This window comes from Leucoraja erinacea, chromosome 34 (genome assembly GCF_028641065.1).
Source record: "Leucoraja erinacea ecotype New England chromosome 34, Leri_hhj_1, whole genome shotgun sequence".
NCBI classification, from domain to species: domain Eukaryota; kingdom Metazoa; phylum Chordata; class Chondrichthyes; order Rajiformes; family Rajidae; genus Leucoraja; species Leucoraja erinaceus.
Genome location: NC_073410.1, coordinates 10,015,105 through 10,033,031, shown reverse-complemented (window position 1 = coordinate 10,033,031; position 17,927 = coordinate 10,015,105). Strand labels below are relative to the sequence as shown.

The following is a 17,927-nucleotide window of genomic DNA, read 5'->3' as shown; positions in this document are numbered from 1 at the left end:
CTACCCTCTGTGGCAGAGAGTTCCAGAGATTCACCACTCTCTGTGTGAAAAAAGTTCTTCTCATCTCGGTTTTAAAGGATTTCCCCCTTATCCTTTAGCTGTGACCCCTTGTCCTGGACTTCCCTAACATCGGGAACAATCTTCCTGCATCTAGCCTGTCCAACCCCTTAAGAATTTTGTACGTTTCTATAAGATCCCCTCACAATCTTCTAAATTCAAGAGAGTATAAACCAAGTCTATCCAGTCTTTCTTCATAAGACAGTCCTGACATCCCAGGAATCAGTCCGGTGAACCGTCTCTGCACTCCCTCTAAGGCAATAATGTCCGTCCTCTGATTTGGCGACCAAAACTGTACGCTATACACCAGGTGTGGTCTCACCAAGACACTGTACAACTGCATTAGAACCTCCCTGCTCCTATACTCAAATCCTTTTGCAATGAAAGCTAACATACCATTCGCTTTCTTTACTGCCTGCTGCACCTGCATGCCTACCTTCAATGACTGGTGTACCATGACACCCAGGTCTTGCTGCATCTCCCCCTTTCCCAATCGGCAATATCTAAAGCAGACCTTTCAAGGTCTGCTTTAGATATTGCAGGGGCATTGTGGTCATCATAGTTCACACTGTTTAAAAGCTCGCTCTGTAAGGACAGATATCAATTTTTGATGCCACGTTTGTTCCTCCTTCCAGAAGTTGATAATATTGCATCGCTGCCTTTGTTGATTTACTCCATTCTCTTAGTTCCCGATCCACTCTAGCAATTCTAAGCAACATGTTATAATTGATTTCTATCAGACTGACAAGTTTTACAGCAGTACCATACATCCTCGAGACATACCCTGACTTTTCTACCACACATTCTCTTGGATGTTCAATACATTTGTCCACCATGTGTACTATCATGTAATAGATCTGTAACATTTCAGCCGGTTTTAGTTCTACCTAACTAGACCTTACTAGAGATTTAGTAAATACTTTTTTTGGATGTCTTCAGCTAGCTGATGTTCCTGTAATTGCTACACTTACTCTTGTCTCCTTTTTGAAAATTAGTGCTTTCATTTCACGCAGCCTTTAGGCACTTGCTGTTCGTTGCGAGTTTTGTTAAATCGTTGCTGGATCATTTTTACAATGTATTCCTTCCCCACCTGCAACATTTGCAGTCATCAAAATTCATTTTATTCCTTCTCAAAATGACATTTAAATTCTTAAAGAAAAGATAATGCTTTAGAAATGCTCGACGGGTCAGGCAGCAGCTGTGATGAGGGAAAGGCAATTGAATTCCCTGACCTTCAAAGTGACCCTGCAGCAGCTAAAACCAGTCAGCACCCTCACACTGTGGAAAGAATGTTAGAAGGCACACAGGGAAAAGGAATCACGGGAATGAGAAGAGGGAGTATGTCTGCATTTATGGGAGAAATAAAATTTATTGAATGAATTTATGAAAAATATGTGATCCAGCCAGTTTGGTGATGTTACATGATGGGAGGACATGAGATAGGAGACAATTTCCTCAAGTGCCCTGAACGTTACCTATACCAGAATCAGAGTTGTACCAAGATGTCAAAGGACGTCGGTGAGGTGCCAAAGATACTATTGCTGAGTGGTTGTTGGTCATTGTGTTTGTAGAGATCTCTCTTCATATACCCTAAGAAATCACTTCATTTTGAGCATGTTACTTGAAAAGACGAGAGAGATTTTCACCGATACATATTCACACAAAGGGTGGTGGGTGTATGGAATGAGCTGCCAGAGGAGGTAGTTGAGGCAGGGACTATCCCAATGTTCAAGGCAGGTACATGGATTGCCCAGGTTTGGAGGGATATTGGCCAAACGTGGGCAGGTGGGACCAGTGTAGCCGGGACATGTTGGCTGGTGTGGGCAAGTTGGGCCGACATATTCCAGGTTGGAGATTATGATGGTGATGAGGACCTCAATACATCATTGCGTCTGGCACCTCACAGCCTCTCCTCAGAGACTGCCTGTGAAGGGAATGAGAACAATTGTTCAAGGGATGTGTGACAGATAGATTTAGCAACACTCACTCGTGTAACACAGCTTGGCGTCTGACCCAGCGATTCTAATAGGGAGGCTCACCAGTATCAGGGTCTGCTCGTCTGGATAGCCCAGGAAGACTTGGACGATGACTGCGATTGAAGTGTCCCCATAATCTAGCTGATGTAGAAACACAGTGAGATGGCCAGTGAGATGCTCTGAGCTGCATCAGCGCAGGAGCAGTTAAGGGGCGCGGAGGACCTCATCTCCAAGCTCTTGTGGGATGTGGTGCGGGACAAGACAACCATGATCTCCATTCATGATGTCTTCCCAAGAGATCAGCGGCAAACAGCATCTGAGGAGAAAGGAAGCAGAATGCAGAGTGTTCCTTTAAATCAACACAGCAGGGAGGTTCTACTGCAGTTGTACAGGGTCTTGGTGAGACCACACCTGGAGTATTGCCTACAGTTTTGGTCTCCTAATCTGAGGAAAGACATTCTTGCCATAGAGGGAGTACAGAGAAGGCTCACCAGAATGATTCCTGGGATGTCAGGATTTTCATATGAAGAAAGGCGATAGACTTGGCTTGTACTCGCTAGAATTTAGAAGATTGAGAGGGGATCTTATAGAAACTTACAAAATTCTTAAGGGGTTGGATAGGCTAGATGCAGGAAGATTATTCCCGATGTTGGGGAAGTCCAGAACAAGGGGTAACAGTTTAAGGATTAGGGGGAAATCTTTTAGGACCGAGATGAGAAAAAAAGATTTCACACAGAGAGTGGTGAATCTCTGGAATTCTCTGCCACAGAAGGTAGTTGAGGCCACTTCATTGGCTATATTTAAGAGGGAGTTAGATGTGGCCCTTGTGGCTAAAGGGATCAGGGGGTATGGAGAGAAGGCAGATACAGGATACTGAGTTGGATGATCAGCCATGATCATATTGAATGGCGGTGTAGGCTCGAAGGGCCGAATGGCCTACTCCTGCACCTATTGTCTATGTTTCTATTTTTCTAAATGCCTCAAAGCAGCACCAATCACTTTTGGTTGCACTGGGAGTGGACAACACAGGTCATGGATTACAGTAAAGGGCCTGTCCCACTTAAGTGTTTTTATAGACGACTATAGGCGACTAGGCTGTCGCCACATGGTCGTGTGTATGTGTCGCGTGTATGTGCCGCGTGTATGTGTCGCGTGTATGTGTCGCGTGTATGGTCGTGAGTAGTCTCCTCAGTGACCGCTGGATTTTGAAATGTTCAAAATTTTTCGGCAACAGTGGGCTTGACGCCAATGACCATAGCTTGACATCTCGTGATGTAGGTGCTGTCATAGGTTTTCGCCAGGTGACGTGGGTTGTCGCCGGTGCTGACTTCAGTGAATTTCAATGGCAACTACCTACGTCAACCGGCAACGGGTTTCGGCGACTGAATTGTCTTAAGTTGTCTTCAGTTGTTGCGACAGGGTCATAGCTTGTCACGGGTGGACGTAGGTCATCGTAGGTGTGGTCGTAGGTGGACGTCCTAATGGGTCGCCGGTTGTCGGTAGCTTCCCGTAGCTTGACGGCAACTCGGTGGTAAGTTGGTCGTACACATTGTCGTAGATATTGTCGTTGGGGGGTTCAGTCGCCGGTTTTTCGGCGACCTGCTACGTCAATGACAGTCGACGGGAGTCACCGAAAAAATCATCTAAGTGGGGCAGGCCCTTAACACTCTCCTTCCTTTTCCAGCATAGTAGCCAACGCGTGATGTGTGACATTGTTGGTGTCAAGCCTCAACAGGCTGAGGCAGATTGTGCATCAATGTACCCAGGCCACTTTCCTGTTAGCTGGCGTTTTAAGTTTAGGTTTTTGGTTTGAAGCTTGTTTTTACAGGCTGAGGCAGATTGATGTCAGGACTGTCTTCAATGTACTCCAGGGGATCTTATAGAAAGTTACAAAATTCTTAAGGGGTTGGACAGGCTAGATGCAGGAATATTGCTCCCGATGTTGGGAAGTAGCTAAGGATAAGGGGGAAATCCTTTTGAGAAGAACTTTTTTCACACAGTTTATCTCTGGAACTTTGCCACAGAGGGTAGTCGTTTGAGGGAGTTTTGTTTGTACATGGGATCAGAGGGGATCAGATCTGAGTTGGATGATCAACATGATATTGAATGGCGGTGTAGGCTCGAAGGGCCGAATGGCCTACTCCTGCACCTATTTTCTATGTTTCTATGTTTCTAATCCAATCAAGTCAACTTCAAGTACAATAGGTAGACCAAAGGAAAAAAGGAGAAGATACAAAGTGCAGTATATAGTTCTTTGCATTGCTTGCATTGTAGTGTATCGGTCCCATTGACAAAGTCTAATGTTTGCAATGGGGTAGAGGTGAATCGGACAGTACCTAAGCACCATTCAGAAGCACGGTGGCGTAGTGGTAGAGCTGCTGCCTTACAGCGCCAACGACACGGTTTCGATCCTGACTGTGGTTGCTGTCTGTACAGAGTTTGTGCGTTCTCCCCGTAACCTGCGTGGATTTTCTTTTGTTCCATCCCACACTCCAAAGACGTACAGGTTTGCAGGTTAATAAGTTTGGTATAAATGTAAAATTATCCCCAGTGCGTGTAGGGTAATGTTAGTGTGCAGGGATTGCTGGTCAGTGCGGACTCGGTGGGCCGAGTGGCCTGTTTCCGCGCTGTATCTCTAAACTAAACCAAAGTCGAGGAAGAAGCTGATCCTGAGTCTGGTCATGCATGCTCTCTATCTTCACCCTGATATTCACCTTCAACGATCTACACCAGGTGAAACTGTATTTATGTGTTGTTGCGTGTGAAAGTCATATGCTAATGGATTCAGGTTCTCGGCTAATATGTTTATTCGTCTCTCCCATTTATCAAATACTTGGAGAAACCAGAGAAGAGACAGCCCTAAATTTATCAACATTTTATCACATTTCTCCCAAAGGTTTGAAGTGTCTCACACAGAGAGAATTGCTATTAAGTGTCACAAGCGAAAGGATTTATTTTTAATTCTTCCTGTGTTCATTGCCTACTTCTTGTTTCATTTTCACGGCAACCTTTATTCCAATTTAATCTGCGATTTTTATGTTCGATTTTCATTCTATTTAATTTCATTTTTTAGTCATTTTACAGGAATGGGAGGAGTGGGGGTGGTGGGGGGGGGGGGTGGTTTGGCAAGGCTAGTGATGGTGCACAGAACATAGAACATAGAACAGTACAGCACAGGAACAGGCCCTTCAGCTCACAATGTCCATGCCAAGTATGAAGCCAAGATAAACCAAGCTCCTCTGACTGCACATGATCCATAACCCTCAATTCTTTGCATATCCATGTGTCTATTAAAATCTCCAAGCTCCACTATCATATCTGCCTCCAACTCCACTTGCAGCATGTTCCACCACATTCTTTAAAATAAACTAGTCTGATACACTATAACCTTTACTAGAGTCTTTAATATAGCACATGGCACACACGTCCCAGTACTGGCTGCACCCAGCCTTCAGGCGTACCAGGCCAAAATGGGAGGAGGAGAAGGGAGGAGATCATAGTTATACTGATGTGAGGGGGCGTGTTAATGGTGATGAGGTAACTACATTATAGGTTGCATGCATATGCCAAGCCAATTAGCCTACAAGCCTGTATGTCTTGGGAGTGTGGGAGGATACCGGATATCCCGGAGGAAATCCACGCAGGTTACGATAAGAACGTACAAACTCCGTGCAGACAAGCACCCGTAGTCAGGATCGAACCCACGTCTCTGGTGCTGTAACGCAGCAACTCTACCACTGTGTCACCATGCCGCCCTGTGACCTAATAGTTCTAATATCATATATTTATGGAGCAAAAGGTGGTCTTGGTTGCGTTCAGTGTTAGTACAGACATGGACTCAGATGTCAAGTATCTTGAACTTAGATTTTATATGGAAATGGTGCAGCAGCTGCTGGTCCCATCTTATGTAGCTCATCTGAACATATCACACAAACTAGCCTTGTCGGTGTGCGGACTTTATTAAGTGTGGTGGTTTATTCTGAGCCAGCGAAGTGCAATCATTTATTGAATATTGAGAATCCTACCTGCTATATGTTGCCTGATCTGATGAAGCTTCTGCTGTTCCTTATGTAGCTCTTGATATGTTAGCATAGAGGGGAAATAATAGTAGGGCATTGAGTTGAGCCACCAGCAATAATTGAATGAGTTGGTTTTATCCAATCGGAGCTATACAATACTGCTGGAGTCATCCATTTCACAGACTAAAGCTTGTAATGAATACTGTCAAATTGACATCAAAGTAACTGATCCCCTGTTAATCCCAAATTGTGCAGGAGGCCACAAGATCGATTCTACTTGTTCAGTTTCTTTAGCTGTTTAATATGCCATGTTCCAATTAATTTCATGATGATGATCGCAATCAATAATGTATTTAAAGCAAATTTCATGTGTTTCACGATGAACGGGAGCGTGACCTCCCAGCTGCCACCAACAAGAATGCTATCATCAGCCGGCAACCAATGCTTTAACAAATACTTTTTATTTTAAATGAAAGTAAGGCAGGCATGAGCAGAACAACAAGTGATGTAGAAAGATGCACCTTGCTAGTCTGAAGAAGGGTCTCGACCCGAAACATCACCCATTCCTTCTCTCCAGAGATGTTGCATGTCCCGCTGAGTTATTCCAGCATTTTGTGTCTTTCTTCGATTTAAACCAGCATCTGCAGTTCTCTCTTACACACCTTGCTAATCTAGCAGTTTGTTCCTACTGTATGTCCGAAGGCTTTGCATATATTAAAGAGCATTGGACTCATTCAGAATCCCGCACGTTAGCGCGTTTGGACATCCACTATTGGACATGTTTCTGTCAGCCGAAGCATATTAAATTTTAATAAAATACTTGAAGGTTCTCTTTTATCCTTGCGGCCACTTCTTTCAGCAGAAAGATCTACGTGATTGTGACGTTAGCAGTGGGCCGTCATTCTAAACTTTGCTGATTTTATCTACTGTTTCCCTACCACCTTATCTTTTTTTTCATTTAAATCCTTGCTCTATTAATTATCCAGTTACTATTTAAAATACCTCATCAAATCTGCCTTCGTAAGCACACGGCAAACCACTGCTGTTTGAATAACATTCCCTGTGAAGAAAATTGCATTCTGCTTCTGATGATTTTAGGTTTGGTACAGTGCTTTGGAGATGGCATTACTAAACCAGCAAGTCAAGGATAGACACAGAATGCTGGAGGAACTTAGCGGGTCAGGCATCATTGAGTGGTGGTGTTGAGCAATGCAGAGGGAATGTAAATTTAAACTGCACTTCTGGTTTCAAAGAAACATAACTGGATTTCTGTGAAAGTATCCACGGTGATAATAGCCTGACTGGCTCAGACTGAAAGAAAGAAACAAATTATCTTTGCTTCCTCTCGCCCAGTATGTGATTGCAGGCTCTTGCCAACTTTATCAGAAGTAGCAAACAGTATCATTATATTAATCTCAAACTCCGGAGCTTTGTGAAGAATACCCTCAAAACACCCTCTCAATGCAACTAGGAAGAAGCAACAAGTGGTGGCTTTGAAGTGAGGTCCCCACCTCAGGTCAGTAGTGGGAAGACCAGTGAGGTGAAGACCAGTGAGGAGAAATTGGCACAGACATTGTGGGCCGAAGGGCCTGTTCGTGTGCTGTATTTTTCTTAGTTCTATGCGCTATGTAAAACCAATTGCTTTCCTTTGTGCTGAGCAGCTTTGAAGTGTTAAATCCTGCTGCTTCCATTCAAGCTGCTCTGGGACATTTGCAGTGACTGCAGTCACTTGGGTTCACAAGCATCTTATGCTGCATCTCCCATCTTGGAAACAAATTGTCCACCTGAATCCATTTTCTTAATCGATTGAAAAGAGAAGAAGATATTTCAGAAAATCATTATAAATGTTGGAGAAATTTAGAGATACAGGGTGGAAACAGGCCCAGGCCCACGCCGACCAGCAACCCCAGCACATTTATGTCCCTGTCCCACTTAGGAAAACTGAACGGAAACTTCTGGAGACTTTGCGCCCCACCCAAGGTTTCCGTGTGGTTCCCGGAGGTTTTTGTCAGTCTCCCTTCCTGCTTCCACTACCTGCAACCTCCGGCAACCACCTGCAACCTCCGGGAACCGCACGGAAACCTTGGGTGGGGCACAAAGTCTCCAGAGGTTTCTGTTGAGGTTTCCTAAGTGGGACAGGGGCATAACACTATCCTACACACTAGGGACAATTTACAATTATGCCAAGCCAATTAACCTACAATCCTGTACATCTTTGGAGTGTGGGAGGAAACTGGAGATCCCGGAGAAAACCCACGCAGGTCACGGGGAGAACGCACAAACTCTGTGCAGACAGCACCCGTAGTCAGGATGAAACCCAGGTCCCTGGCGCTGTAAGGCAGCAATTCTACTGCTGCGCCGCTGTGCTGCCCAAATACTAAACAATTTAGCATGATCCAGCATCAGATAAAGAACATGCATGTCTCCAAGACACACATCAATAAATTTGATCGTTGAAAGAAGCCTCTTTGAACTTTGGATCAAAGTTTGGCATCTGCTTCTTTAATAACAAGAGTGAGTTTTGGTATTCAACATTCGCAACAGGTTTCTGCATGGATGGTTCTACTTTAAGTTATTGAATGCAATGAGCTTTCTGAAGCACTCTTCTCAGCAATTAAAGGTGTCTTTGGCGGGCGAATAAGCAAGCCACACGTGGCGAATCAAAGAGATCTTTCTTGTCAAAGCAAAGCTGCTTGGCTTGCCACAGCTCGTCCGTACGCTCCACTAGCAGCAGGGGATCTGTGAAATCATCAGCGGCGAGCAGCGGGCGGATGTTGTCCGGCATCTGTTTCAAGAAGGCGTGTTTGAAGAGCAAGCAGGGCCGATGACCGTCCATGAGAGTGAGCATCTCGCTCATGAGCACAGACGGCTTGCGATCGCCAAGGCCGCCCATGTGCTTGAGCCGGTCCCGGCAGCTGAGCGCAAATGTCAGCAAGAGCAGCGCTTCAAGGCCCTCGTATTTGTCCTGATCCGGCAGTGCGCGCAGGCAAGGGACCAGGTGACCGGCCGTCTCCTGATCCAACGCGCCGACCACATAGTAGTACTGGGTGTCATCAGCCGTGATGCGTCGTACGTGAAACTGGGCCTCGGCTTGTTGAAACCAGACTTGAGGCTGCGATTTCCAGAACACGGGCAGCTTCAGGGAGACAGCGTTCTGCTGGGATGGATTGTCAGTGACCTCGGGTTGTTGAGGTTGTTCGTTGGCTGCAAACATTGTTTAAATCCAAAATGACTGTTTTGGATCGTCGGGGTCACCAATATAGTGGGCGAATAAGCAAGTAACGTGTGAATAAAAAAGATCTTTATTGTCAAAGCAAAGATAACAACACACACACGTGCATGGGAGAAGGTTGACCCGGGGTTCATTATATACCTATACCTCGTGACCACTCCTTCCCGTCATTACACAGTCACGTGACCCTACCCCCCACTGCCGAGGGTTCGCATAGTAAGTGGCTTAACCACCAGGTGGCGCCACAAGTCCCACCGAAAACCAGGATACAACCTCAATTTCAGTGAGAGGGGAAAGGTGGTGAGAGGGAGAGACAGAGTTGACGTGGATAATCTTTTTCCATTGAGAGTAGGGAAGATTCAAACAAAAGGACATGATTTGAGAATTAAGGGACAGAAGTTTAGGGGTAACATGAGGGGGAACTTCTTTACTCAGAGAGTGGTAGCTGTGTGGAATGAGCTTCCAGTGGAAGTGGTGGAGGCAGGTTTGATTTTATCATTTAAAAAATAAATTGGATAGGTATATGGACGGGAAAGGAATGGAGGGTTATGGTCTGAGTGCAGGTAGATGGGACTAGGGGAGAATACGTGTTCGGCATGGAATAGAAGGGCCGAGATGGCCTGTTTCCGTGCTGTAATTGTTATATATGGTTATATGATGCTGAGGGGCAACATTTTCAGATGGAGGGTGGTACATGTATGGAATGAACTGCCAGAGGAAGTGTGTAGGAATGAACTGCAGATGCTGGTTTAAACTGATGATAGACACAAAATGCTGGAGTAACTTAGCGGGACAGGCAGCATCTCTGGAGAGAAGGAATGGGTGATGTTTCGGGTCGAGACCCTTCTTCAGTCCGAAATGCCTGCCAGAGGAGATAGTTGAGGCAGGAACAATAACAAAATTTAAAAGGCATTTGTACTGTACATGGATAGCAAAGATTTACAGGGATATGGTTGAAATTAAGTTTAGGTTTTGGTCTATTATTTTCATGTGTACAGTGACAAGTGTTTTGTTTTGCATGCTATGTAAGCAGTTCAGATAATACTGTACATAAATACAATCTTGTTAAACTCAAGTACAATACAGAGCAAAGGAGCAGATAAAGAGTATCATGTTTCATCTTTTATTCATGTAAAGTCTTTTCTCTGACTGGATAGTACAAAAACAAATGCTCTGCCACTGTTCATGATAATAATAAACTAAGGAGAGTCTGCGAAAAAGGACTAGCACAGATTGGCATCTTGGTTGGGCCGAAGGGCCAGTTTCTGCACTGTATCACTGTATGGGCTAACTCTGAGAACGCTGATAGACACATGCACACATGAGCTTGGGAGCACAAACCCGGGTCTGAGGTCAAGTGTCATGACCCACGATTGTCACAAAACAATTTCCATAAAGTATCAGCGGCAAGTGGCAAGATGTCCCAGGTATGGATGGGACGGCCAGTAAGGAGGCTCCCCTCTCAAAATTAGCTGCTTATTCAGATATCCAGACAGAGGTCCCATCCCACAGACCAGCCGCCATGGGTCAATCCAAAATCCGGCCTGAATTGGAGTTCTTACAACTTGATGCAACACGAGTGGTGTAGCTATTGTTTCCAAAACTTTGTATTACAATTATGATATCCGAAGGTAAAGAAGTGATGAAGACAATTATATTTATTCAAAGGGCCGCAGGCAGCAACGCAGGCAGCAATGCAGGCAGCAACGCAGGCAAGGCAGCAACGCAGGCAGCAACGCAGGCAGCAATGCAGGCAACAATGCAGGCAGCAATGCAGGCAGCAACGCAGGCAGCAATGCAGGCAACAATGCAGGCAGCTGGCAGGCAGCAATGCAGGCAGCAATGCAGGCAACAATGCAGGCAGCAATGCAGGCAGCAATGCAGGCAACAATGCAGGCAGCAATGCAGGCAGCAATGCAGGCAGAAACGCAGGCAGCAACGCAGGCAGCAACGCAGGCAGCAACGCAGGCAGCAATGCAGGCAGCAATGCAGGCAGCAAGTCACTGCCTAGGTCACCACGCATCATGCGTGCATAGTGCACACCATGCGTGCATCACATGATAAATGATGACGCATAAATTACGCGCAAATGACGCCCAAGTGGGACAGGCCCTTTAGCCATCTCCCTAAAATCTGAAATGTGGACACATGCCTCTGTTCAAATCCATATTCTTTCCAATCCACATCCATATCATGTACGCTAATTTATCACGAATTACCTATCTAAATAAAGCTTGGCTTTCTACTGTTGCTGACATTCTTACATGTCTCTCCTCAACCTTTGGGTCTTAAGATTCTGAACAAGATAGAAGACAGAGAGTCGTGGTGGAAGGATAATATTGAGGTTGAAGTCTGTGACCAGTGGAGTACTGCAGGAATCTGTGCTGGGACTTCTGCTCTTTGTGATATATATATCACAATTATATATATAAATGACCTGGACATGAACGTACTGTAGATAGGTTGGTTAGTACATTTACAGGTGACACAAAGATTTTTGGGGTCACGGACTGTGAGGAGGCTATCAAAATATACAGTGGGGTACAGATCGTCTGTAGAAATGGACGGAGAAACGGTAGATGAAGCTTAATCTGAAGAAGTGTGACGTATTACACTCTGGGAGGTTGAATGTAAATGGAAAATATAGGATCAATGGTCAGCCCCTTAAAGAGGCATCTTGGGGTCCAAGTCACAAACTCCCTAAAAATGGCAATACGAGTAGCAGATAGATTGGTAAAGAAAGCATACAGTATGCCTGCCTTTATTGGTTGAGGCACTGAGTATACAATTCAGGAAGTCATGATACATCTTTATAAGACTTTGGATAGATGCATTTGGGCTATTGCATGCAGTTCTAGTCACCCCATTACAGGAACAATGTGGAGGCTTTCAACCTGACCTCAGGTGCTGTCTGTGTGGCGTTTGCATGTTCTCCCTGTGACCACGTGGGTTTCCTTCTGCTGTTCCACTTTCCTTCCACCAGCCCCATGATGTGCGGGTTTGTAGGTTAATTGGTCTCTGTAAATTCACCCATTGTGTAGGGAGGGGATGAGGAAGTGGAATAACACAGAACTAGCGTGAATTGCGAGGACTCGTTTGCCGAAGGGTCTGTTTCCGTGCAGTATTCTAAAACGAAACTATGATAAACTAAATCTAGCTTCTACTTTATTTTGTTTATTCACACCCCATTGCCGGTCGATGCGTGCCAGACTGTCTTTTGTATTGTGTTCTGCTGCCTCCTACTACATTTTTTATTACAGTATCTAATTAGTAACAACAAGTTTACAATAACATCCTGACCTACTTGGCTGACTAGCTACAAAATAAATTACATACTCATGGGAGTTGAATTTTTGAACCTACCCGTCTCTTACCACATCACCTCTAAAAACATCGAAAACAAATTAAAAAAAATAATAATAAAAATCCTCGTTAAATGTTGGAGTGGTGCATTTCTGAATCTATTCAGAGGCTGTTGGCAGGACAGTGGTAGGACTTCATTTAAAAAAAAACACACTTTTGTATCTGATTGTCAAATCACCCCCAGAGATATTCAACACAGAAACAGGCTCTTTGGCCCATCACGTTCGTACTATCAAGTTCGTAACTGACCATCAACCACCAATTTACATTGATTTACTAGAATCCCATTATTTTATTCCCCCCTCATTCCCACCAACTCTGCCAGATTCTACCCCTCACTCCTACACCGGTGACAATTTGTAGTAGCCTATTAACTGGAGTATCTTTGGGGTGTAGGAGAAAACCAGACCACTGGCGGAAAACCTACATGTTCACAGGGAGAACGTGCAAACTCAACACAGGTAGCACCTAGGTCAGGATTGAACCTGGGCTGTAAGACTATGGCTATACCAGCTGCATATTGTGTTCCTAGTGCTGCTGCTTGAAATAAAAATAGAAAAATATCAGGTGTTCAGAAGTCAGAATGCACTTCGGAACAAAGAAGGGAAGTTAATGTTAGAGATGGTCCAATGAAATCTCATCAACCTGAAACGTCAACTTTGTTTCGCTGCCCAGATGCTGACTGAGTGCTTTCTGCATTTTTTTTCATGTTTTTAGCATCTGCAGGATGTTGCATTTGAGCCGCTCTTTGAAACTTGAATTCCAGTTTGTGTAAATATCATATGGCGCATATATCGGCATAGAGTCTTATAGCGTGGAAACAGATCCTTCAGCCCAACATGCGTACGCCGACTGACATGCCCCACCTACACTGCGTTTGGCCCATATCCCTCCAAACCTATCATATCCATGTACCTGTCCAAATTGTTTTGAAGCATTGTGATAGTACCTGCCTCAACTATCTCCTCCAGCAGCTCATTTCATACACTGACTGCCTTTCATGTAAAAAAAGTTGTCCCTCAGGTTCCTATTAAATCAATTTAAACTATCCCTGGTAAGGTTGGTGGTTTATGATGTTCCAGTGAAATGCAAAACTTTTTCCCCATTACGTTAAACCTATGTTTTCTGGGTTAGATGGATCAGCCATGGCACAATGGAACACATGGTTTATTTTTGCTCCTGATACATATGTTTGACAGCATTGTTCAATTTGTAACCAACAGGAAATCAGTGATTCGGAGATTCTGGAGCTTGTTCACAGTGCACTGGGCCGTATGACGGTGGTGAGACAGATCTTCCCCAACTCCAAGGACCCGAACCGCAAGTGTATGAGAAACAACCATCGCATTTCCTCGCTGCTGTGCGACCCACAGGAGGGCTACTTGCAAACACTCCAGGTCTGTAAGTGACAGAAGTGAATCGACCTTGTCTGTGAACCTTGTACAGGGGTGTCTGCTTGGAATGTTCTGAAATAATTCTCTGTTCGAGCAGTTATAGCGGAGACGCACAGTCCCTGAGATCCCTCGGATCGAGATGTCCGTGAAAATAATATTAGGCATCAGTTGCTGCATAACGGCGTGAAGTCTGGAAATACACATCGAGAGCAGTCCGACTGTTTCTGTCTGCTCTGTGTTCATTCAGTGACGAGGTGGATGATAGAGAGACTGTGATCTGGAGAGGTAAATGGTCTGTTATCTGGAAAAGTAACAGCATAAATCAGGTGAAATAGTGACAATGTCTGTCATAAGAGAAGCTGGCAGCATCTGTCACATAGAGGGTGACTGATATTTTTAAATGAAGATATTACCAATCGGGACAGAAGTTTAGTATCAAGAACCGAGATATGGAGAAACTTCTTTAATGTTAAATTAAACATTCATCATCTGTTTCATTATTCAAAGGGGATTTTGATAATACATTTTTAAACTGAGTCCCAATGCTCAGATAGGTTGAAGGTTTGTTTCTCTAATGCTGGTGGAAAGGTTCGGGTCTTACCCCTTTGGGCTGATCGTGAAGCAGAGCTCTGTTTTCAGAAGATAATCCTCCCTCTGCATGGAAGGAGAATTTCACACAACTTTACCAAAGGGTACTGGAAAGTATAAAGGATCTGACTTATTTAAGAGAGCAGACACTCCAAGTGGTTTGGAAGTCAAACTTTTGGAAAGGCATTTTGCGCACATTATCACTCTTCCACATGTCTACGCTGTGGGGACCCAACACAGACAGTGGAGCACATAGTCACCAGTTGCCCCAAACACCGGCCACCGAATGGTCTGATTGACCTGAACGATGACACGTTGGCTTGGCTCGCCTCAACGGAGCTGCAGGTCTAAAAGACACACGACAGACAGAAGAAGATGTCTACGCTCACTCAAATTTACATTTGCAGACCAACCAACACACACACACGCACATAAACTCACACTCACACACACACTCACACACATAAAATCACACTCACACACACACTCACACACACACTCATGCACAAACACACACACACTCACACACACACTCACACACACACTCACACACATAACTCACACTCACGCACACACTCACACACACACACTCACATGCACACCTACACGCACTCTCACACACACACTCACACACACACTCACACACATAAACTCACAGTCACACACACACACACACATAAACTCACACTCACACACACAGTCACACACACACTCATGCACACGTACACGCACTCTCACACACACTCACACACTCACACACACACTCACACACTCTTAACTTGCATGTACTTGCATATATACACGCACTGATATTTATTTCCTCTCTCATTATATTGTTTACAGTGTACTATGTTTACATATTACAATGTAATTATGTTGTGCTGCTGCAAGTAAGAATGTCATTGTTCTATCTGGGATATATGACAATAAAACACAAATCTCTCTCTCTCTCTCTAACTTATTGATCAATGAGAGAGGGAGGGAGTCCTGGCCATCAATGAGTTGGAGTGTGTCAATGATCGATGGGTTTTAGGGGATTGGATGATCAATGGATGGGGGGATGAGCTTTGTTGTGTAAGGAGGAACTGCAGATGTTGGTTTACACCAAAGATAGACAATAAATGCTGGAGTAATTCAACGGGTCAGGCAGCATCTCTGGAGAAAAGGAATAGGTGCTGTTTCGGGTCGAGACCCTTCATCACACTGTTGGGAATGGGTGACTGAAGAGGTCTGAAGAAGAGTCGTGACCCAAAACATCACCCATACCTTCTCTCCAGAAATGCTGCCTGTCCCGCTGAGTTCCTCCAGCTTTTTGTATCTATCTTCACCTGAAGAGATAAAGCTGGTGAATAAAATAAAGCGACTTCCGTCGGCTGTGGTCCCAGCACTAGGCTTGGATAAGCCGAAGGAATCTCTAGTTCTGCAGCCACAGAACCATCGGGTTGGGTTGTGAGTGAATTTTGGATCAACATGATACTTTCTTTGCCTGTAGCAGTTTCGACAAATGTTACACCAGGAATAGCATCATTCCATGCACATCCTGGTGGAAGCTGGAAAGAGGACAGGGAAGATTTACGAATATGTTGCCAGACTTCAAGGACCCAAGTTATCAGGAGAGGTTGGACAGGCTAGGACTTTATTCCTTGGAGCATAGGAGACTGGGGAATAATATTAAAGTAGTATATAAAATAATGAGGGACATTGATAGTGTGAATGCACATAGTCTATTTCCAATAATAGGAAAATCAAGAACTAGAGGGAATAGGGTTAAGGTGAGAGGGGAAGGATTCAATAGGAATTTGAAGCTTTTTCACACAAAGGATGGTGGAGAAATGGAATGAGCTACCATCGGAAGTTGGAGGCAGGATTAATAACAATATTGTCATTTAGACGTGTACACGGATAGGACAAATGGAATGAGCTTGGATGGGCACTTTGGTCTACATGGATGAGTTGGGGGTAAAAAGCCGGTGCTGTGAGATTCTATGACTGTGTCTGAGGCAGAAATTTGCAAGAACAATTTGTGACGTGAATGTCTTGGGTGAATTTCCGAAATGGATTGATTTGACTTGAAAAGCTGTGCATGTGCAGAGTGCCCTGGGATGCGGTGATTTTCCCTGCGTAGTCTTGGGAAATCAGCGCCATCTTTCTTTAGAGGTATCTCTAATTGTGTAATTTGCTGGTCCTCAATAAATGCTTAGTGCACTCTGTCCAGTTAACATTTAAATGCAGATAACACCTGTCATTGCATCCTCTTTTATTTGAAGGATAAGATGCTGTGTCCTTTGATAAGAGACAAGCACACACTTGTACCGTGTGATTTCAATGAACAGGTTGACAGGTGGGTGATAGGCATCTAGTTTCTCTGTCACCTAATGTCAGTCAACAGTGCCGGTTCATTTATTGATGTGTATGGATGAGGGTAATGAAAGCTTCTCTCAGACTTGTTTCCTCGCCCGCCACTTCACCTCATCTGTCAGAAACCTTTTCTCTTGTTTTGTGCAAATAAGCCTTTCCCTGATCTTGTGGAAAAGGTGATCCACTTGCATCTGATCAAAGGATTCTCACTTGACCTGATCACCGGAATCGCTCAGAGCTAACCGACCTGGAAACGTTGCTGTGGATGTGTGAGGTGGCTGGATTCCTGCCAATAGTTCAAGGCTTCTTATAAAGTCAGAGAGTCATAGAATTATACAGCATGGAAATAGGCCCTTCATCCCATCTTGCCCACACCAACCAACATGACCCATCTACACTAGTCCCAGCTACCTGCATTTAGCCCATTTCCCTCTAGTCCTGTCCTATCCATGTACCTGTCTAAACGTTTCAGGTCTCCAGAGATGCTGCCTGTCCCGCTGAGGTACTCCAGCTCTTTGTATCTATCTTCACCTGAAGAGGTAAAGCTGGTCAATAAAATAAAGCGACTTTCCTCGATTGTGGTCCCAGCACTAGGCTTGGATAAGCCGAAGGAATCTCTAGTTCTGCAGCCACAGAACAATCAGGTTGGGTTGTGGGTGAGTGCCTCAACTACCTCCTCCGGCAGCTCATTCCATACACCCACCACCCTTTGTCTGGACCTGTCCGTGGCCTTCACGGTACTAGGCCCTCGCCCGACGTCTGTAGCTGCTCCTGGGGCTGGCCGTTGGCCTCAGGTTCCTATTAAATCTTTCCCCCCACACCTTAATCCTATGTACCCTTGTTCTCAATTCCCCTACTCTGGGCAAGAGACTCTGTCTAAATACCCGATCTATTCCTCTCATGATTTTGTATATCTCAATAAGATCATCCCTCAGCCTCC

The 17,927-nt window shown here is 44.7% G+C and overlaps 1 protein-coding gene across 1 annotated transcript in view; it reads left to right on the top strand.

Moving 5' to 3' along the window:
- The window catches only part of LOC129712988 (glutamate receptor ionotropic, delta-1-like), a 539,407-nt gene that overhangs the window by 419,883 nt on the left and 101,597 nt on the right, over positions 1–17,927 (top strand). The window contains exons 6-7 of the mRNA XM_055661821.1: positions 7,584–7,592; positions 13,871–14,044. Of these exons, the coding sequence (XP_055517796.1) occupies positions 7,584–7,592; positions 13,871–14,044 (183 nt within the window). The remainder of the gene's footprint in view (positions 1–7,583; positions 7,593–13,870; positions 14,045–17,927) is intronic.